General features: G+C 50.9%; 1 protein-coding gene across 1 annotated transcript; it reads right to left on the minus strand.

Moving 5' to 3' along the window:
• Window positions 1–234: 234 nt before the first annotated feature.
• On the minus strand, window positions 235–21,002 carry Itgax (integrin subunit alpha X). The gene is made up of 29 exons (XM_041666574.1): window positions 20,845–21,002; window positions 20,302–20,405; window positions 19,965–20,035; window positions 19,695–19,812; window positions 18,122–18,252; window positions 17,851–17,996; window positions 17,468–17,621; window positions 16,069–16,219; window positions 15,808–15,881; window positions 15,544–15,673; window positions 15,315–15,457; window positions 15,021–15,161; window positions 14,725–14,934; window positions 10,870–11,000; window positions 10,593–10,750; window positions 10,315–10,469; window positions 9,578–9,709; window positions 8,679–8,752; window positions 8,250–8,415; window positions 5,290–5,406; window positions 5,131–5,210; window positions 4,973–5,056; window positions 2,467–2,545; window positions 2,275–2,379; window positions 2,079–2,162; window positions 1,774–1,887; window positions 1,531–1,632; window positions 1,187–1,297; window positions 235–333 (listed from the first exon to the last, which is right to left on the minus strand). Exons 1-29 carry the CDS (start codon window positions 21,000–21,002, stop codon window positions 235–237), a joined length of 3,522 nt encoding a protein of 1,173 aa, XP_041522508.1.
• Between the last annotated feature and the right edge of the window lie 898 nt (window positions 21,003–21,900).

A 21,900-nucleotide genomic window follows, 5' to 3' on the forward strand; every position in this document is an offset into this window, starting at 1 on the left:
GTTCCTAGTCGGGTTCTCTGGGCCATAGAAGAGACTGCATCCTCAGAGTTTTCAGGTAACGTTTTGACCAGACAAGTCTCCCTTCCCAAACAAGACACAAAGAGCAGAGTTGGCTTGGCCCCAGCATTCCTGGCGCAGAATGTTTCTTTGTCCTTGAGCCTGACCTAGGGGAGAGTAAAAGATCTGGGAAGCCTCTCAGGAGGGCAGGTTCAAAGAAGACAAGGAGGCAAGTTCTCACTGGGCTTCCTGAGGGTCTGAGGTCTCGTTTCCTGAGACAGTCTGTCCATTTGCTTCCGCCAACATTTCCTTGTACTGACGTTTGAAGAAGCCAGCCTGTAGGAAGGAAGAGGAAAATGGAAGAAGGATGAGAGGCGCTAAGGGGCTCAGTGTGTAAAACACTTGCTGACAAGCGTGGGAACTGGAGTTCGGATGCCCAGAGTCCATACTAACGATGCATGGGCATGGTGCCCTGCCTGTAAGCCCAGAACTCAGGAGGTGGAGACGGGATCCCTGGAGCAAGACTAGCCAAAGTGATCTCTGTGTTCAAGTGAGAAGCTCTGCTTCAATGTGTAAGGTAGAGAGTAATAGAGACAGGTACTCAGCATCTACTGGTAACCTTCACACTCACATGTGCACATATGAGTACGTACCCACAAACTCATGTGCACCTACACGCACATACACACACACATGCGCGTGCACGCACGCATGCATGCATGCATGCATGAATGCATGTATATACGCCCACAAATGCAAAAAAAAGAGAGGAAATAAATGACTAAAGGACAGGAAGGGTAACCATCTCTGGAGCCCTACGACTTTCAAATAACCGGGTACATATTGCATCATTTAGACACAGACAGAATTATGTGGCTTCAATCACTCTTACACTGAAAAAGACCAAGGCCCGGTCCAGCCCTGGTGTCAACATTCAAGTCCATGTCTGCACCTATGTTCTATTATTCTGGAAAAGGAAACAGAGAGAGAAGCAGAGAAGAGTAAGAAAGAAGGAGAGAGATGAGAGTGGCTCTCGGATGGGGAGGCACAAACGAGGGATCACTGGGTGGGGAGGGTTTGTCACGTGATGTGTGCCGGTGATGATGTGCTCAGACTCCAGCATGAGCCCCTGCCTACCCTGCAGGAGAAGCATGATCAAATCTTGCCATAAGAAGGATAAGTCCCTCACCTTGTACAGCCCGCCTGTGATGAGAGCCAGCAGCAGCAGACCGCCCACAGAGCTGCCCACGATGAGAGGGACCGGGTTGTGAACCTCATACATCTCCAGCACTGTCTTCGTCTGGTGGAGGTGGACCCAGTGGAAAACATCATCTCTCATGCTGCCTCACCTGCCCCCGGGATCCTAGCCTCTAACTCCCTCTCCTCCTTGTCCAGGCTCTGTTCCAAGGGGTGCAATAAAGAAGCTCTTGTACACTGAGTGTCTAAGGCCCTTCACTCGTCCTCCCTCCAGGCTGGCAAGGCCCCCAGCCAGCACTGCAGACGCCTGGCCACCGCCTGCCACACAGCCACTACCTGGGCTCTCAGAAACGCCTCCTGTCCTGGCAGCTGGGAATACACAGATGTGTCGAATGTGACCTCAGCCACGCTCAGGACCACCACCTTTTTCTGCAATGTCTGCAAAAGAGAGGGTGGAGCAGAGCTGGGAGTTGGACCTGGGAGGAGCTCAGGGGTCAAGAACCGCCCTGACCCAAGGATGCTCCAGAGCCATCAGGCGCACATGGACTGGGGGAGGACTTCTGCTTCTGGCCCACGCACCTGGCTGACCCAGCCAAAGCTGAGGTTGCCCTTCAGAATGAAGTCAAGCTCGTCCTGGATGCCCAAGGAGGGGATGTCACAGCGGAAGTGCAGGCAGTCAGCAATGGAGCAGTCCTGGGGCCAGAGAAATAGTATCAGACCGGAGGAAGCTAAGTCTGAGAGTAGGAGACAGCACTAAGCTGTGGTACTTGACAGAAGCAGCAACTTCTAAATACAGCTGGTTGTTCAGCAGGTGCCATTTGGCATTCGCAAAGTGAGCTCGAGTCCCCTGGTGTGACACGTTGAAACCTCCCGGTCCTCCTCACCAGCACAGGGCTCCTCTGCATGTGAGCCAGGAGGTCAGATTGTGTTGGCACCATTCTGTTCTGATAGCACTGGGTGGGAAGGTTCTAGAAGGCAAACAGAAAACAGGGCTTTGGCTGCAGCATCAGGGACCCGTGAGTGACACAGGGGATAGAAGTCAAGGGCCTTCGCTGAGGAGCCAGGGCTGGTTTTGAGTACCTGGAGCTGGGGGGCCTCCACTGTCCACACAGCTTCTCCCTTCAGCGCTACAGGCACCAGAAAGTTGATGCTGACTGGCACGTCCCTCTGCCCCAGATTATTCACCTGCACAGAAGGCACTGCGGGTAGAGTCTATACCCAAGTCCTCCGCCCCTACTCACCAGCTCCCCGGTCCTAAGTCTCCGTACTTGCCTGGTATCTGTGTTCGACCACGCTGCTCTTCTCCTTTTCTGAGGCCGAGAAGTTGAGATACTTGGTAGACTGGTCGTGACTGGGGAGAGAAGAGTCATGAAGTCCCGCCTGGCCTCCTGAGGAGGGCCTGGCACTGGCATGAGGATACAAGTAGTCGGGTGGACCTTTGGGTGGTAGAACGAGGTGTGTGGCAGGGTTGGAATAAAAGAAGGTTTAGGGGGCAGGATGGGTTTCAGGGCGGGTATAAAGAAGCATGCAGGAGCTACCCAAAAGAGATCACTGAAGAAAGAATAGGTTGGGGTGTAGTGAACAGACTTAAGATCCACACCACTGTGTCGTGGGGAGAGCAGGGGCCACTGCCTGCCCCATTTCTACACCTCACCCTTCATTTCAGTCCTTTGTGGACATGTAGGATACAGCAAATTTTGTTGACCATGTGCCCCGCCGCCCATTCTTGACTCCTAACCCCGCCCCCTTTTCTGTTTCTTTGCCTTCTATCACCGTGAAGCTTTGAAGGGCCAATGCCAGACTCTTCCATAGGTCTCGATGTAACAAAACTTCATGAGACCTACTTGGGTTCAAGCCTGGGAGTGCAGGGACCTCAAGGTCCCTCACATCCCAGCTGATTCTACCTCTGTCCCTTACCACTCTATTCCTCGGGTACCTAACCTCTAGACCCCAAATTCTAGCCCACCACTCCTCCTCTTGAGGCAAGCTAGCAAGGCACAGAGGAGAAGAGGAAAAGCCTGTATGGTTAGCTGTGCCTGATATACCGGCAGAGCCGTACTACAGCACACCACCGGTGTCTGCTCGAACAGTAACAAGACCAACCCAAGCCAACTAGGACCAGCATGGCTAATGAAGGGATCATAACCATTAGCACACAAGACTAGCTGTTCCCATCATGCATCTGAGGACAGCCCCATGTAAGGGCAGTAAAGATGGGCAGGCCCTATCAGGAGGATTGTCTCTACTGCAGTCGGCCAATCAGACAAGCTCTCCGGAATCCTGGGCTACACCACTCTCTCATGAGAAGCTTGCGCTCCTTCTCAAATGTGCACTTTCGCTCTGCAGTAACTCCTCCTCCCAACTCCTCACTGTCTCAGGTCTGAGTTCTTTCTCCAGTGGTGACCTGGAAGCACCTGCTCTACCTTTGACAGCTCCCTGCCCTCACCCAATGGCAACCCTCCTACGTTTCACTTCTCCTGTACTCAGAGGACTGCTCCCAAATGCTCTCGATTGCCTGAAGACTGGGACCTGTGATGGACCTGTAGGACCACCTAAGTCTACAGGTGCTGTGCCCTATCTGACATGCAGAACCACCTAAGTCTGCAGGTGCTGTGCCCTATCTGTAGGATCACCTAAGTCTCAATACTTCCTCCCATGCTTCTTAGTCCCAGCTAAGGCCCTACCTGCCTCCCTGACACCCATCCTCAGCAGGTATCTTTCATTCCTATTTTCTATAAAAGTTGGGAAGGAGAAGGTTCAAAAAGCCTTACGGCAATGGTTCTCAACCTGCATGCTGTGAGCCTTTAGTTCCCCGTGTTGTGGTGACCCCCAACCACATTTTTTTTTGCTACTTCAGAACTGTAATTCTTCTACAGTTATGAATCATAATGTAAATATCTGATATGCAACTCCTGTGGAGAATCTGCCCTATGAGCTGTGTCCGTTTCTTATGAAAAATAACAGTCTTGCACAAATGCCAACGGCTCTTTTGAGAATCACCCTGGTCAAGCCCAGTGCCGTAGACCCCCCAGTGTTCAGATGAGCCCTCTTTCACTACCAGTTTAGTAACCCACAGCTACAGTTTCATATTGAAACCCATTCTCTCCGTTCCCTAAATTTAGGCTTAGCACTCTGAGCAGCACAGTCAGGAAGGGGGGATCTACTGGGAAGTTCCTAGATCAGTGCAGGGTGCCCCAACATAGGCTGTAACACCAAAACTCCTTCCTCTGCCTTCTCTGCTGCCTCCCTGCCATGGCATGAGGACATCCATCATGGTACACTATGTCACCACAGACCCAAAGCATCAGGCCAGTGAGCCGTGGACTAAAACCTCCCAACCGTGAGCCCAAATCAGCCTTTTCCATTTGCAGATGGCTTCAGATTCTTGTGGCAATAGAAAGCTGATTGACATGCCATGCTACGTAGGGTACAGAACTGAAGAACAGCGCTTGGTGAGATTTTGACTTGGGTACAGCAACCTTGATCTCCACGTAGGCTATAAGAACCTTGAATACAAGGGTGTATTGCATATACCCCAGAGGACCCAAGACAATCTTGTGAATTTTCAAAGCCTGTAGCCTGCATTAAATATAGGCTGTAATGATAGTGATTTCACAATTATGGTCATAACGAACACCCATTGATGAATATGTGCAGCTACCAATATCATCTCCTACTGAAAGGACAATAAAGCCTGAAACATCCCGGTGAGGGTAGTGACTCTTGCAAACCCTACTTCCACGTAAAGAAGAACCATCCGGGGTCCTAGAGAGCGTACCTGCTGATCACAGTGTACACGGCATACTTTACTGGGAGCTTCAGCTTGAAGGTGGTTTTATTGGTCTTAGGCGTATCATTCTCACTGGGGACAGAGGAAGAGAATGAGGTGTAAGGAGCAGAATTAGAAAGACACCCCCCTGGGCCTAGCCAGCTTACCTGCTCACTCTGGCTGTTAGAGACAGCTGGGCCCCCAGCACAGCTTTGGGAGAGACATCAAAAGTTACCAAGAAAGTCATCTGAGGAAGAAAAGGGAGTGGTCACGGAAGAGTGAGGAGAATGGGAACAAGGGATGGGCTAGGCGGAAGCCAGGCTGACCTGTGCACCTCCTCGGAAAATGATGTGGCTGATGCTGCAACTGGTCCTCCAGAAGCCCTGGCTCCTGCTTGGAGAGCTATCACAGGTGAGGTGTAGGGAACGCTGCCGCCATTGGTTCTAGATAAAAACAAGGCCAAAAGCGTACAGCAGATGGTGTTTGTCAGTGTTCCAGAGAGACGCTGGGATTCAAGCACACAGTTCGCTGGAAATCTTAGGGCTTGAGGCTGGACATCTGGCCAGACTTCCTAAAATGCAGAAAGCTCCAGTCCCTAGCGCCCCCACCCTTCACCTCTTGTTGGGATTTTTGTTCTTGCTGTTATTGTTCTGTAGCCCATATTGTTCTAGAACTCACTAGAAGGCCCAATCTAGCCTCAGACTCATGGTGAACCTCCTGCCTCAGACTCCAACTGTTAGGATTACAGGCATGAACCAGCACACCCTGCTTCTTGTTACTTCACAATTAGTTTCAAACACAATCAGGGTAGAAAGAGGGGACTATCAACCTCTATTTCCCGTCACTCAGCACAAGTTACCAACGTTTTCCTATGCTTCTCTCCCCGTAGATTATTCTCCACCTCTTCTTTTCTTAATAATTTAAAGTACTTCCTACACATCGTATTATTTTATCCCAATATATTTCAATGTCTACTCAAAACCAACAAGGTTGTTTTCTTGATAGAATCACAAGACCAAACAAACCGTACACAACAGAAGTAGCAAAGCCTCCCCCAATGTAGCGGTCATGTTCCATTTTCCTGGCTTGCCTCTTCACCCTTTTGATTTTAAATTGCTTTCCTGTTAAATAACTATCCATCAAAGATCCGCACACCACACTGGGCTGCTGTACCTAGGATCACTGTCATTGCATGCTCTCTGGGAATTACTTTTCCTGGTTCATTTTTTTATAAGTAATTAAAATGTGCTCCCAGGGAGGGATGCTAGGTCAGGAGGTAGAGCACGCGTACAAAGCAAATGTATGAGCCCAGTTTAAATTCCCACTCAAATGAACCAGGTGGAAAACAGATACTGGGGGGAGAATTAGAGGAATTTGTCCATGCTCTAAACACTCGCTCATTTCCTTGGGTGACATGACAACTGTGCGGTCACATAAGACATCGCTGCTGCTCAGAACTCCAGAGCCAAATGAAGAGGAAGCCATGGTCCAATGTCTAACCTTGTGTGAAAATATTTCAGCAAATAAAGTCAAGGCCAGGTGTGGTGGTGTACACCTGTGCTCCCAGCCCTGGAAAAGTGAAGGCAGGAGAATCAGGAGTTCAAGGAAAGCCTTGGCTGCTTGAATCTGAAGCTAGCTTGGGCTAAATGAGACACTGGCACCGAGAGAGGGAGAAACAGATGGAGCAAACGGGTCAACATGTTGATCGCTGTTGATGCTTGTCAACAGCGCTGTGAGGATGTTTGTTTAACTCTCACTACTTCAGTAAAAGTTTAAAATTGTTTTAACAATAACTGTTTTGAAAAATATGTTTCACTGGGAGCTCGTGGTGCCTGCCTTTAATCCCAGCATTCAAAAGACAGGCAGATCTCTGCAAGTTTGAGGCCAGCCTGGTCTTCTGGGACATCCAGGGATATACAGATAAACCCTGTCTCAAAAAACAAAGCAAGCAAACAAAAAAAAAAAACTGTTTCTTTATAACTCTTTATGGTTCTGGTTCTGTCTTCTAGAACAGAGTGACCTGCCCTATTTTTGTAAACAAAGTTGTGTTATGCACACTTCTGTAGATTCGTGCAAACAAAGTTGTATTGTGCACACTTCTGTAGATTCGTGTCAGCATCTGCTACTGTTGGAAAAGGTAGAGCTGAGAGGCTAGGACAGAAACAATATGGTCCACATAGCTGAAGCATTTCCCATCCAGCCTTCACAGAAAAACTTCTGGCAAGCCCAAGGCCAGAGTAGCCAATACATTAAGTTTTTTATTTTATAATATTTTAAGTACTTTATAAGGTTCGTGGTATGTGCCTATATTCCTAGCACTTTGAAGGCTGAAACAGAAGGATTATGAACGCAAAACCAATCTGAGCTACATAGCAAGTTTCAGGCCAGTAAGACTATGTCTCAGGAAAAACAAACAAATAGTACATGCACACAGGCCAAAGATAAACAGAGGACAGATCGCCAGAGTTCTGAGCCCAGATAATAGTGTTAGGGAATCAGGGGCAGGAGTCCATGATATCTTTCGGGTATATAGTGATATTTTGTTTGTTTTAACAAATAAAGCTTGCCTGAAGATCAGGGTGCAGCTAGCTAATCCCTAGAGGCCAGGCAGTGGTGGTTCACACCTTTAATCCCAGGACTCGGGAGACAGAGGGGGACCGAGCTCTGTTAGTTCAAGGTCACCCTGGGCTACACAAACTTAATTCAGTCTAAAACAAAGCTCATATAAAGGTGATCCCAGCACTAGGGAGGTGGAGACAGGAGTGATATGACTGGACGGAGAGAGGAATATAAGGCTGGAGGGGACAGGAGCTCAGATGCAGTCTGAGGTGAGGAACAGTCTGAGCCCGCAGTCTGAGGAACAGCGTAGTCTGAAGCAGTCTGAGGTGCGGTCTGAGGATAGGATCGCCCCTTTGATCTGAGCATTGGTAGAGGTAAGAATTCTCCAGTGACTGGCCGCGCTGCTTCTCTGGTTTTCAGCATCACCCCTGATAGCTGACTCGAGCTTTTATTATTAATACCAGTCGGAATCCGTGCTACACCGGTGTCACTTCTTCCACCATGTGGGCTCTGGGTCACTAGGCTTGCTGGCAAGTGTTCTTACCTGCTGAGCCATCCCACTGGCCCTTCAAAATATGGTTCCAGAAGTCCAAAACCCACGTAATACCACCCCACCATCCAATCAGAACCAGCGAAGATCTCTTGGCTCACCAAAGACTGCTAAGCAAGAGCCACCAGCCTGAGCTTTGAACCGAGTACAGAGGCCTGTACTACCAAGCCCACTCACCTCCTCCTTCCCCCGGAGGAGTATTTGGCCTTCTGCAACTCGTCTAAAGGACAGGCCCACCGGGTAGAGCAGAGCAACCGTGGTCCCGTAGGAATCTTCCCCGTCGTTAGAGACCGTCACATTTACATTCAGCTCCAGGTCACTTCCCACCACCAGGGTCTTCAAGCTGCGTGTTGGGAGGGAGGAGGAGAGGATTCTGTGACTGAGGCCAGAAACGGTCTGGGGATGAAATGTGGGGTAGCAGGTGAAAGATAGACAGGAGATGCCCCGTTCTGCTCCCCCCTCCCCATGAGAGTGTGAGCACCAGATCCTGGGAGGGAGGTGGGGCTCTGGGGAGGCGGGGCCCTGGGGGAGGCGGGGCCCTGGGAGAGGCGGGGGGGGGGGGGGGGGGGGGGGCTCTGGGGGAAGACGGAGCCTGTGAAAGCTCACTCTGGGAAGCCAAAGATGATGCCAAGGTCGTCCTGACAGATGTGGTCGGCTCCACAGTTTTTCTCAAAGGGAAGCTGAGGAAAGGGAGACATAGGAATTAGGTCTGGGGTGACAGGCAGCTCACGCCATGCGCTCATGCACCAGCCTCTGGCAAACAGCCAGAGCGAAGGGATGGCAAGCTCTCCACCAAAAACCTCTCAGCCGCTCTCGAGCTCCATAACAGATCCCAGGCTCCAGGAAAACGGCAAGCACCATTCTAACTTCCCCCAAAGAAGCTCGCAGGTTCAGGTTGCCAAACCCCAAACCATCACTGCCATTATAGTGGCTACACCTCAGCTAGATTGCCCCTGCTCCCCCTTCCCTCACAGCCTTGCAGCTGCTCGTATCTTTGCCCATAATGCAGGTTCCCAGACGTCCTCCTCGTGCTACCCAGGAATCAGGCACAGCCTGGCCGCAGGCCCGTGATGTGAACCACTCATCCACCACACCGCACGAAACCTTGCCATTCTCTGCGACCAATAAAATGGGGCCCCCATGGAGCTGGAGAGATGGCTCAGTGGTTAAGAGCACTGATTGTTCTTCCAGACGACCTGGGTTCAATTCTCAGCTCCCACAGGGCAGCTCACAACCATCTGTGACTCCCGTTCCAGGGGATCCAACACCCTCACACAGACATATATGAAGGCAAAAACACTAATGCATATAAAATAAAAAATAAATAATTTTAAAAAAAGAAGCTCCCCACTCTGCCTTGTGTTTTCATGAACTCTCCTCAGAGTCCCCACCACGCCCATACCTGTCCATGCTGTCGATAGCTCCTGCTAATAAATATCTTACCCAAAAGGGCAGCCTGCCTTGGTGTCCCCCTTGAGCCCCAACACCATAAAAAGCTGACTCACAGAGGCTGTGTAGTATGTTTGCTCATCCACAGCCAGCATGGGCAGAAGGCTTTGGTGAGGACGGATGGGCAGGCCAACAAGAGAGAAGTTGAGGCGCAAAGTGATAGGGGTCACCGAGTCTTCCACACAGGCCTAGAGAAGAGGGTGGTTTGAAAGAAAGTCCTCTGCATTGTTACTGGCTGTACCCCATCTCTGCATGTGGAAGGGGGGTTAGAGCAATCTCATCTATGGTCGGTAAGCTCCACCCCCATACAGCTCTCCCACTGTACTCAATGGCTCCTCCTAAGACTGTTCTGTTCTCTTCTCTAGTTTTCTCTGGGTAGCATTTATCTGGACCTGACATTCACTATCTAGAAATTGTTTGTTTGGAGGTTCCGGTCATCACTAGGGAACTCCTTATGGGCAATGACTGCTTCGTCCCCTGCGGTGGGCGTGTCTCAGGGGTCAGCTCTATGTATGTACTCAATAAATGCCTGTTTGAGTCAATCTGAGGCCACACAGCTCTCCCAGGCAACCCTGCTCTCTTCCCTAAATCCAGCTGGGTGGCCTCTGGCAGCTGCAACTGGCGATAGTCATTCATCTGCTTCCTTAGCTAACAAGTATTAGCTATCGCCTGCAGGCCAGATCCTGGGTGGAAATTTGGAACATGCTGTGTTCTGTCTCTGCTGAACCTCTTTCCAGTCCCCAGAAGGCCTCCAACCACAGCGATTCCCACAACCCGTCTACAGTCGGCTCACCGGCAGAAGCAACCTCACAGTCTCACAGTGCTTGCTCAGGCCAAGGATTTGAACTCGGGACAGAGCCTGGGTCTTTGTTTCCTCGAAGATGGCACGCGGACTCAGGCGGCCAGGGTCTAGGGCCAGGTCAAAGGTGACAGAGCTTTTGAGGTCACCTGCAAGGGAATGTGGAACACAAGGAAGATGGAGAGAGACAGAAATTACTCGTGTAGGTGAGGGGCAAGTCATCAGATAGAAGGCTTCCAAAGGTCAGGGGGGGTCAAAGGGAAGAAACTCACCTAGTCGGGTCTTGGAGCTATCATAAATATAAAGGCAGACTTTGGCGTCACCCAGTGTCTGAACAGAAGCCACCTGCTCCTGACACTCAAACACAGACCTGGTGATCTCCGAAGGTGAGAATGTCACAGTCGGTGACATTCGAAGAATGGGTCTGGTCCTGTTGGTGGAACACTGAGCTGAGAAGAGGCTCTTGGCCACTGGGACCTCAGCCTCCAGTCGGGAAGGAGGTTCCTAGTCTAGGATGGGTGGGGAGTGTCTGAGGAAAGCTGTGCCCACCTGAGCAGTAGCACGTTCCCCTTGGACCCCACGGCCAGGTCCACCAGTCCATCCCCGGTGAGGTCCTGACCGCCACTCAGTGACTGCCCAAAATATTGGAGCCCAGGGAAGAGCCGGGATCCTGAAATCCTCTGTCCAGAAAGGAAGGTGAATCAGACTCCATGAAGGGATATGATGGTTTAGCTGCAGCTTGTTTCCTAACTGTGTGACAGCCTCTCCGAGAAGTCTAGTGGAACTGTGTTATTGGCGGCCTTTGCCCTCCGTGCTGACCAGTTTTTATGCCAAACTGACACAAACCAAAGTCACGTAGGAAGAAGGAAATTTAGAGAAAATGCCCCCATGCGATTGGCCTGTAGGCAAGTCTGTAGTGCTTTTTCTTGATTGATGATAGATTGGAGGGTCAGAACAACGTGTGCAGTGCTACCCCTGGACTGGTGATCCTGAGTAGGCTGAGCAAGTCGTGGAGAGCAAGTTGGTGAGCAGTGCTCCTCCGTGGCCTCTGCAGCAGCTCCTGCGTCCAGGCTCCTGCCCTGTTTGAGTTCCTGCCCTGACTTCTCTCCCTGATGGACTGTGAGATGAAACTGAAAGCCGAAATAAACGCTTTCTTCCCCTGGCTGCTTTTGGTCACGGTTTGTTATTCACAGCAAGAGAAACCGTAACTAAGAAGCTGTCCAAGAGAGAAAGTAGGGTTTATACAAATCATCTAGTTCCTAGAGCTATTGTAAAGGAACAAGACTTCTCCCTTGACTAGGCATGAGGACACACGACCGCAATCCCAGCACTTGTAAGGGACAAACATGCACCTCTAGTTGAAGGCCCAGCTGGGCTATGCAGTGAGATCCTGTGTCAAAGCAAGGCTAGCCTTCTGCGCTCTCCCTGGCGTCCTGTCTTGCCATGCATATCTCTCCTTCTTACACACACACAGCCCCCCATCTGTTATGAAGGCAAAACACCCACACACAGAAAAGTTCAAGCGACGTGAGAAAGAGGGAGGTAAGAATGTGAGAGAAGGAAGGGCAAGCGGTGACAAGAGATCATTTAAACAGAGTCTAAGAGGAAGAGGGGCAGCTGGGAAATGGCGGCTAGAGTCCTAAGGGTTCGGAGACTGGCAAGTTGTCCTGGGGACCTGAGTTACATTGACTTAATTAGTCCCTGCTTCCCATTGACTCTCACATGAGCCAGGACTCAATCTTTCTGTGCCTTGGTTCCCTTATTTTTGTCTTTCACACACAGAGAGACTATGTTAGGATTTGTGCCTACGGATTATATTTATATTTTTGCAGGCATTAAGCGAATCCACTATGGTTATTAGAACCATACATGGGGTGCGGTCAGCAGTCAACCTTACTATGATGAATGACAAGGCTAAATCGGGTCTCAGGAGCTGCGGAGGTGACTCAGTGGGTAAGAGTGTTTGCTGTTCAAGCATGAGGAGCTGAGCTCAAATCTTTAGCACTCAGGAAAAACCCCATCGTAGATGCAACCCCAGTACTAGGGAGCAGAGACAGGGAGATTCTGGGAGTTAGTTGGCTAGCTAGACTAGCTGAAACTTCAAGCTTCGGGTTCAGTGAGAGACCATGTCTCAAGGTAAGAAGGTGGAGAATAATAAAGACATCAGACGTCCTCGTCTGGCTTCCGCATTCACATGCATGGGCCCACACACATGCCTACACACCCGTGTGTGTGTGCCACCCCCATGCACTACAGAAATGAAATAGAAAGGACTTCAGGACCCATCTATGCCTCAGTCCCACTTCATAAACAAAACAAGAAGTTGACTCCAGCCTGAACCCAGCATCGTCTTGCCGTCTTTTCAAAGGACAAAGACACACAAAGCTGGGGTGGGGGAGTGGCTGCAGCTAACCCCGATTCTCCCCTCAGGGGCATCACCTCCCCTGTGGCTTTGTTCTCTTTTATTTCCATCATTCTTAAAATACCTAATCCCTCAGGAAACCTGTGGTTTAGTCTCTGACACTGTGGAGACCAAAGATGTTGGTAATAAGCATAAAATTGAAAAGCAAAACAAATGCCAGTTACTAAGGGACCCCGGGTAGGATGGGTGTGGTAACGGACTCCAGGGTCCTCCCATTCAGGAAGTCTCGGGTTTGGTGTCTGAGCCTGTGGAGGACGACGTAAACCCTTTCCAGTCCAGCGAATGAGAAAAGAATCACTGCGGTCAGTGAACCAGAAAGGCCATGGGTGAACCCCAGTAGCGCCTGTAAGCCATGCTGGGGAAGAGAAGTTGCACATTGGTGCGAACTGGGTGCACTTGCGGGGATTCTCCCCGAGTCACACGCCTTCCTCAGATCTCCCTCAGCTGTTAAACGATGCTAACAATTAAAACGACAGCAGCTTACAGTAACACGACATGCTAATGTACCAGGCAGTAGTCTGAGTGCTATGTGAGAATAGGTGTGGCCATCCTATGGTGGTCACCATCCTACAGGCAGACACAGACAGGTGTTGGTCCCTTTTCATGTCACGGTGACAAATCCCTGACTAAACCACTAAGAGGGGAAAGGGCTCGTTGGGCTCATTATGGAGGGAAAGTGTGGAAGAGAAGAGAGGTTCACAAAATGGCAGCCAGGAAGGGGGGAGGAAGGAGGGTGGGAGAGGGGGGAAGGAGGAACAGAAACACACAGAGGTTTTACTAATCTCTGAGTACTGCTGAATTCAGTCTCAAGTGTTACACAGATGCTGGCAGAACCACAGGGCTCTCCCTGCGCTTTCCTGGAGGACGGCACAATGGCCTTTTAAAAATATTCGTGCACCGTAGAGTTCACCTCACAGCTCTGCAACTCCCGTGTCTTCAGGGTTGTGAGACCGTTTCCACGATTAATTTTTGATCACTTTATCACCCCAACAAGAGATGGGACACCTGTTAACAGTCACCCCGTGCCTGTCACTTCCCCTTACACCCAAACCTAGGCAACTGGTAATTTACTTGCAGTCTCTGCGGATTTGCCTGCTAGAGACACTCTGTGTAAAGGCAACCATACAACATATGATTTCTTTTAACTGGTTTCTTTCACTTATCATAGGATTTCAAAGTTCGTTCACAGAGCCTGTACCAGCTCATAGTGGCGTAATATGCCACCGCACAGGTAAACGTTTGGTTTATCTGCTAAAGGTAGATGGTCATATGGGTTGTTTCTACCTTTCGGCTATTAATTCTGAGAAATGCTTCAAGCAGCATTCTATGTAGCTTTGGGAGGGCGTGTGTTCCGTTCTCTTGTGCTAGAATTGTCTGGTCACATGATAACTCTATAATTGATCTTCTGAGAAATTAACACATTGTTTCAAAATTGCCATAGCTTCTTCAGACTCTCACCAGCCATGCCTGGGGGTGCTGCATGCACCACGCCCTGATGATTGGTGGCCCTGTGATTCTGTATAGACGACCATGAGTCACACTGCACAGTGATGAGGTCGCTACCCCGTGAATGATGATGCCGGGTTCTCAACTTGCCCTGTGTTTGTTGGCCTTGGTTAACCTTGGGAGAAAGGTCTGCTGAGATATCTGCCTGCTTGACGGCTTTGACATCTGCCCAGGCAAGCAGCTGTCCCTTCCCGGGAAACCCTGCTCTGCTGTGTGGAGGACTCCTTCCCAGCTCGGCATCTGGAAGGATCACTGATTGCATTGCTATGGTTTGGAAACTACTCAAGTATTGAGTCTCAAGACAAAGCGGGAAAGGTAATTGCTTGCCTTTTCATGTCTCCGCTGCTTGGGTTTGACCTGCTGCAAAATGCTCAGTGCTTAAGCCAAGAAATGAAGTCACAGAAGAGAATCTTTGTGACAGAGAAGAGACAAAGAGGAAGCTCTTGTAGTCTCGGGAGACAGTGATTGGGCCTCACCTGGCTGGGTGAGGGGTTGACGTCCAGTTTTGAGGCTCCATGAAATATGTACACGGCCCCCACGTTCTCTTCCTCTCCAGGTGCTCCAATAGCCACATCTGTCACACGGTCCCCGTTCACGTCCCCTAGCACTGTCAGGGCTGCTCCAAAGCGGCCCCAAGGATGGCCCTGCTCCCCGTGGAGAGCGGCCTCACACTGCCACCTGCTCCTCTGCAGACAGAGCCAGCGTCAGACCCGACCTGGGCAGCCCTCCACCCACACCCACAGACCACCAGGCAGGATGCTTCACCACTTACCCCACCGGGCATGGGGCACACAGACACCTGCCCCCCTCGGGTCTTCTCATAGTAATGGGGGGCCCCAATCAGAACCAGGTCAGTGCTGCCATCTCCATCCATGTCCACAGAGCAGAGGGAGGCCCCAAAGTAGGAGCCGATCTGGTAGGCCAAGCCTGAAGTCATCTTACAGATGCCCCATCTGGGCGAGGCCCTGCCCCTGTCCCAGTACCACAGCTTCCCCTGTGGGCTCCAAAGGCCCTTCATCTCCTCCTTCTCCACCCTGGCCACACTCTGACTTCCTCTTCTACCAACCTGTGTCCCGCTGACTTCAGACTTGGGCCTCCATTGCCTGGATTCCTGGGTAAAGATGACAACCTTCCCTGTGTGCTGGTGGCGAGGGGCTCCCAGGACCAGGCTGTAGACCCCCTTCCGAAAGGCCAGTGCGGTGGAGTAACCTGAGGGGCCCAGACCTCAGCACGAAGGCTTCTCCTGTCTTCAGGCAGCTCGTCCTGCCCCTCCTCCTCCCACAGCCTCTTCTTACCCAGGTAAGCATCCCGCATGTCCACGTTCTCCTGAGGCATGCTGATGAAGGTGGGTCTCATATTTTGGAGGTATAGGAAGGCACCTCCAGACCAGCTGAAGCTTCCCACAGCTCCCAGAACTGGTCCATCCTGGGAGGAAAGGATCCCAGGGCTGAGCAGGCTGGAGCAGGATGCCAGTCTAATCCGAAGAAAGACTTCCCCTGGCTCCCCTTTGCCCTCCTTTCCAGCATCCTCCATCACCAGCCTGAGAAAGCTCAACTCACAGGTGTGATCACAGCACTGAAGCCCTCCTGGGACATCTCCAACTCAAAAGAACTGCCACTTGCTGTCTCTGTACCTGGGGGAGGCATGATGCTTGGCTTGGGGAGAAAGACATTTCCCAGGCTCAGGGAGGCTTCTTAGGAGAGTCTAAGATCCAAATCCTCAAGCAAGGATTAGTGCCTAGCTCATAAGAGTCTAGACTCAACCAGGAAAATCCCTGTGTTTGAGGACTCCTGAAGCAAGCAGCTTCATTGTTGACTCACCCTCAATGGCAAAGATCTTCTCCTTCAGCTGGTTCTGAATGTCCTTCAAAGCGTCAAAGTTTTCCACGTGGAAAATGTGTTCTTGGGAAGGCTCTGATGCAATTTTCTCTAATTCTTTCTTGGTCTGTTCATAGTGAAAGGCCCTTCCTACCTGTCCCCAGAAAAGACCGATCCGGAGAGAATCAGAAGTCTGGAAACTCCTTTATGGGTTCGTGTTTTGAACAGCTTGTGAGGTAGGGCTTGGCTGGCAGAAGAAGGTCACTGGGGTGAGCTTTAGGGTTGTAGGATACCACCCTAAACCTACAACCACCCCACCCTCTCTTGCCTCTTTTCTGGTCCTCCACACTGTGAAGAGCTGTGGCCTCAAACTCCCACCATGGATTCTACCCCTCCTTCTCCTCCATCATGGACTGAGCCCCTCTGAAATCGTGAATCAACATAAATAGTTCCTTTGCAGAAAAGGAGGAAGACAGGGTGTAAGGGCTGGAGGGTTGGGGGTGCTATGAAGAGCTGGCTTCAGGATACCACGTGACTGCTGCATCCATGAACTCAGACCAGCTCTGGTTATGTTCACAAAACACACATAAGATCAAGCTAGCCCAAAGTCCCACAGAGATGGGAAAGATGGCGTCCATGCCCCATCCCACAGCTGTGCACATATGGGCAGTACTAATTGGACATAGTGGGTCATTTTTTTTAAACACATAAAGTTAGGAAAGGGAGGGACAAGTGACCCAAGGGAAGAGAAATAGGAAATGAAGATGTGTGTGGTCACATGTATGTGGTCACGTGTGTGGTCACATGTGTGTGGTCACGTGTGTGGTCACATGTGTGTGGCCACGTGTGTGTGGTCACGTGTATGTGGTCGTGTGTGTAGTCGCGTGTGTGGTCATGTGTGTGGTCACATGTGTGTGGTCACGTGTGCGTGGTCACGTGTATGTGGTCGCGTGTGTGGTCGCGTGTGTGGTCATGTGTGTGGTCACGTGTGTGTGTGGTCACGTGTGTGTGGTCACATGTGTGTGACACAGGGGAGGAGAATAAGAAATGAAGACATGTGTGGTCACATGTCCTTGTGCACATGTGTGAAACGTTCAAGGAACGAAAAATGAAATAAAACTTATTTCTCCCTTAAGTGTTTCTGCTGGATGCTTTCCCACAATGAGGCAAGTGACTAAGGCACTGTTATGGCTGCCGTCCACCAAGAACACCTCGGTCAGCCTTGGAGAGTCTTCTGAAATGAGGCTCAAACAGCACTGGGGAGTGGAAGCAAAGTTTCGATGGGGTCATAGGTCCCCAGTCTGCATACATGAGAAAACCGGGTTCTGCCCTTTAGAGGAAGTTGCTTGAAGAGGAAGTGACAGGAGGAAGCAAGTAGTGGATGACCACCTTTGTGTCTTACCCCAATTGCATAACGGATGATGCCCTTAGCATCTGCCTGGGGGATGACAGCATCATAACTCAGGCGGTCACCTTCTTTCCTCCCATCAGTAATGACAATGAGGACCCTGGTGGCATCTTTCCGAGCCCCATTTTGGGCAGTGAACAGTTCCGTTCTGTGAAGAAAGAGAGTCCAGAGGTCTGTGAACAAACTACGCTGGCTGCAGATGGCTTCTCAAAAATGAGACTGTAGCCTTTCCTGTGAGAGGCCCCCCTCCCACTCAGAAACTCCCAAGTGACAAGAGGACCAACAGGATCCTCCTGTTTCTTTCTTAGATGGGCAGATGAGGCCCAAAGAGAGTTCTGGATGCTCCAGGAAAGGCTACACGGGAAGGCTGGACTCACATGACCTTCTCCATAGCCGTGGCTGTATATGTATACCCTCTCAGCTGCCTTACAGAGTTCAACAGGATTAGATGGTTTGAGGTGGAGATGAAGTCCTTGAAAGTAAAATGTGTGAAGAATCTATCGGAGAACTGCATCAGGGAGAACTAAGGGGAAAAAAACACACATGCGCACATGGGGCTGAAGGTTAAGACAGCTTCCCAGGACTCCTCAAACCCGCCCAGCGAGCCTTCTCAGCAAGCCTCGCAGGCCCGTGCCCCCAGAGACACACCTGTGTGTAGGGTCGGTGGAATTGGCTCATCACAGTTTCCACGAATTGTAGCATTGTTTTAAAATCACTGGAGTGGATGCTACCCGAGCCATCAATCAAGAACACGATGTCCTGCTCCTGCCGTGGACACTCTAAGAAAGGGTGTTGCTCTGATCCTCCAAGAGACACTCACAAGGCCTCCTGGCTGCAGGAGCTCCTTCTCCCAGTGCCCTCCACCCCCCTCCATCTCCCTCAGTCGGACAGTCATAGCCCAACCCCACTCGTGGGCCCTCTCTGTGTCAGAGAGCAAAGCTCCTTAGGCCTCTGACTCAGACAAGGCCTTTGAATCTAATAACGAGGCTACAGCTGTGACTGATCGACCTCAAGTCCAGTAGATAAAAAAAATGCAAGCATCTCCTGCCTCAATAACAAAACACTGAGAGCCTTCTCCCTCTGTATAAAACATTTAGTGCCTCTCCTGAGGCCTAGATACCACAGCATCCAGCAAGGAAAGGACCCTAGGCTGTGCCGGTACTGTCTTTTCTGGTTAGTGCTGAACTGCCTTCTTTGTTTGGTATTTTAATGTTGCCCCTGGCAAGAGCCACACTATCCCTGTTTTGTTCTGTTTCAACGTGGGTTCCCCTCCCATCGGGAGGGAATATCAGAATTTTTATTCAGAAGAAGCTTTTCCAGCCTGAGGGAGTAGAGTTGATCCTCTGGAGCTGCAGCAGTGTCGATGCTCTTAGCTGCAGTGTCCTTTGTCGCTGCACAGAGTGGTGATGGATGCATCCAAGAAGAACGGGCTACTAACCAAATGCATGGCCTCTATAGACGTTCCTAGCGTTCCCCCAGCCTTCCCTTTCTGTGTTCTCTCAAAAAACAGAGCCTAGCTAAGTTCCTGACAGGTCTTTTGGGTGGAGTCAAAACACAGGGATTTCTGGAAAGGGTGCCCATCCATTTCCCCTTGGGCCTCAGAGTGACTACGAAACTAGGGGACAGCTTCAGTAGGCCAACTGGGTTGGAGAAGCTCATTCCTCCACCTCATCTTTCATCTCCATCAGCACCAGAGAAGCCAACACACACACACACATACACAGAGAGAGAGAGAGAGAGAGAGAGAACACACACTACTCAGACCACACATCCATCAGCACCAGAGAAGCCGAGAGAGAGAGAGAGAGAGAGAGAGAACACACACACTACTCAGACCACACCTCCATCAGCCAATCTCAGGCCGTTCAGCAAGCCGCCACTGGAAAATGAACACCCTTCATTTTCATCCTGAGGGCAGCATCAGCTAATATCATTGGTGCCATGTCAGATCAGGCATTGTCCCAAAGGCTGGCCATGGGTCTCATCTTGTGTTACTTTCAAAAACCCATCTGACAGATGCAAAAACCAAAGTGCCCAGACAATAACGGAACAGGTATCACTGCCAGCAGCATCTGTCCAACTATGCCTGGAGCTGCTGCACCATCCGACAATGTATTTCTCCAGATACTCTCTTCCTTATTGGAAAAAGAATCTGGCCCACTGAACCCCCAGATGGATGTGTGTGGGCTCTCCAGAAGAGCTGGTGGTCCTGAATACTTACCCTGCTGGGCAGCTGGAAACCTTTGGTACTGCAGGAGAGATGAGGAAGCCAGCAGAAAGCAGAGCCCCGTCAGGTATATATTCTCTTTGCATGTGTGGTGCACAGTAGGACCACAGGCCTTGGGGCAGAGGGGGCTAATGAATGGGACTTGTTCTGTCCTGGTTTACTCTCCTATCCCAGCACCTCTAGCAACCATAACACTCCCGGCCCAGCAGCCCCAAGTCCCTATTCGACCCCTCCAGACCCTCCTGGGAAAGTGAGGGCACTCACCAACAGCTTGGAAGGGTTAGTGGCAGCAGTGAGAGACAGGCCCAGTGACATGTTCACAGCCTCTGGGGGCACTGAGGGAACAGACATGTGCACAGTCACCCTTGAGGACAGAAGATGTTATACCTCCACCTGGGAGACAGTGAGGGCCCACAGGGGAGGCAGATATCCACATCGTAAGGGAGCTGGGGCAGCATGGAGGCGGGACGGGTAGGCCTAGGAGCTTGTCTAAGGCTGTGTTTATGGACAGAGCTGCAGCTGACAGGTGGGACTCTTGGGCCCTACCAAAGCCCACAGCATCAGAGCTCAGCACTAGGTCTGAGGTAGGGTTATGACTCACCCTGGAGGTGGACAGGCTCACACTTGCCCACGTAATAGCCACATTTGTAGAGGCCACCCATTTGGTTAGTGGCCCTCGTTTCCTTTGGAGCACCAACCATCACCCTGTGGGGAGACACAGCGCCCTGCCGTTAGGACCATCAACACTGGAGCCATGGTAGAGGGTCAGCTTCACCCCTCTGGGATAATGGAGGTTCATAACAAGGCAAGTCCTGGGCAGGTAGATTTTGGTTTGCTTTGTTCTCTCCTGATGGGAGCCCTTCATTTCTGACATTTAGATATTTCATAAATATAAGTCAGATGTACAATTCCTTGTAAGTGTACTCTGAAGTCTAAATGAACAGGCCCTGGGACCTGTAGGTCACAATGCCTCTCACATAGTGAGCACTCAAGAAATGTTATCTGAAGTTACTCAAAGGGCCTGTTTTCAGGAAAACATGAAGAAAATTGCCACATGCCACAAAGGGAAGGTGTGCAGGTGGTACCGCTGGGGTGTGGGGCTGAGGAGGGCCAGGACTCTGTGCAGCTCCCACCCAGGCCTCACCAGGTGTTGTCATACTGGACCACACTGTGTCCGAACGCAGCGCCGTCCATGTGGAAACGTGTCAGCTGCTCAGTGTCCAGGTTGAAGCCAAGAGAAGAAGCAAACGCTGCAGAAGTGTGAGAAGCTTTAGAGAGGGTCTCCACCCCCTTGACCACCATCCTTCCCTCTCGGCTGCATCTCCCAGGCTCATGCCCCGCTTGTCTCACTACCCAAGAGCCCTGGCCCTGGACTCTTCTCTCCTCCGCTCAGCTGAGGGTTCACTTTCCACTGCGAAGTTTCGCTTCTGTTTTCACAGAATGAGCATCAAAATTTAAAGACACTCTTTTCCCATCTGGGGCTCTGATGAGAGAGAATCCAGAAAAACCTGGAAACCAAGGGGGTATCATGGGTACACCATGAGATGTGCTTGCTCTGCCTGCTTCAGAAATCTGGGGTTGTCAAGGCCAACTAGCCTCGTTCTCAGGATCACTCCGGTTCTCCCCCAAATAGACTCTTTAACATTCTCTCGTCCCCCAAACTCCAGATCCCCAGCCCTATGCCTCTGCCTCCCGCAAATGTCTCTCTCCTTACCAAGACCGTGTTCTTTCAACCACATCCTACAGCTCAGGGACCTGGCTCGCTAAAGACCAAGTACCCAGTACCTCTCCTCCAGGTCCAGGCTCACCGGTCAGCAGCAGGAGGGCTCTCCAAGGACAGCTCATGACTGGTGAACAGAAGCAGGGCTCTGGGAGACTAGCAACTCAGAAACAGCTACCAAGTCACCAAGGAAGCAGATGAGACAAAAGGTGGTCAGGAGGCTAGAGGCTAGAGGCCAGGAGGGAAGTTGTCAGTATGACTCAGAGGGGAAGACTAGAACCTCAAGATAAGATGGGAGGAGAGGGGGCTAAGGCAGCCCACACACTTCCATGGAAGACTTGTTCTAGTTAGAAATGACTTGGCACATTTTTCTGCTCCTCCCAATTTTTACCTGGATAGGTGCAAGTCCCCTGCTTACCTCATCCCTCTCAGCTCCCATCTGTCCCAGCAGAACTTTACCCTTGACCCTTGAGTCAGCCT

The sequence above is a fragment of the Microtus oregoni genome, unplaced genomic scaffold (genome assembly GCF_018167655.1).
Source record: "Microtus oregoni isolate MIOR12 unplaced genomic scaffold, Mior012 000016F_ref0000370, whole genome shotgun sequence".
Classification (NCBI taxonomy): Eukaryota; Metazoa; Chordata; class Mammalia; order Rodentia; family Cricetidae; genus Microtus; species Microtus oregoni.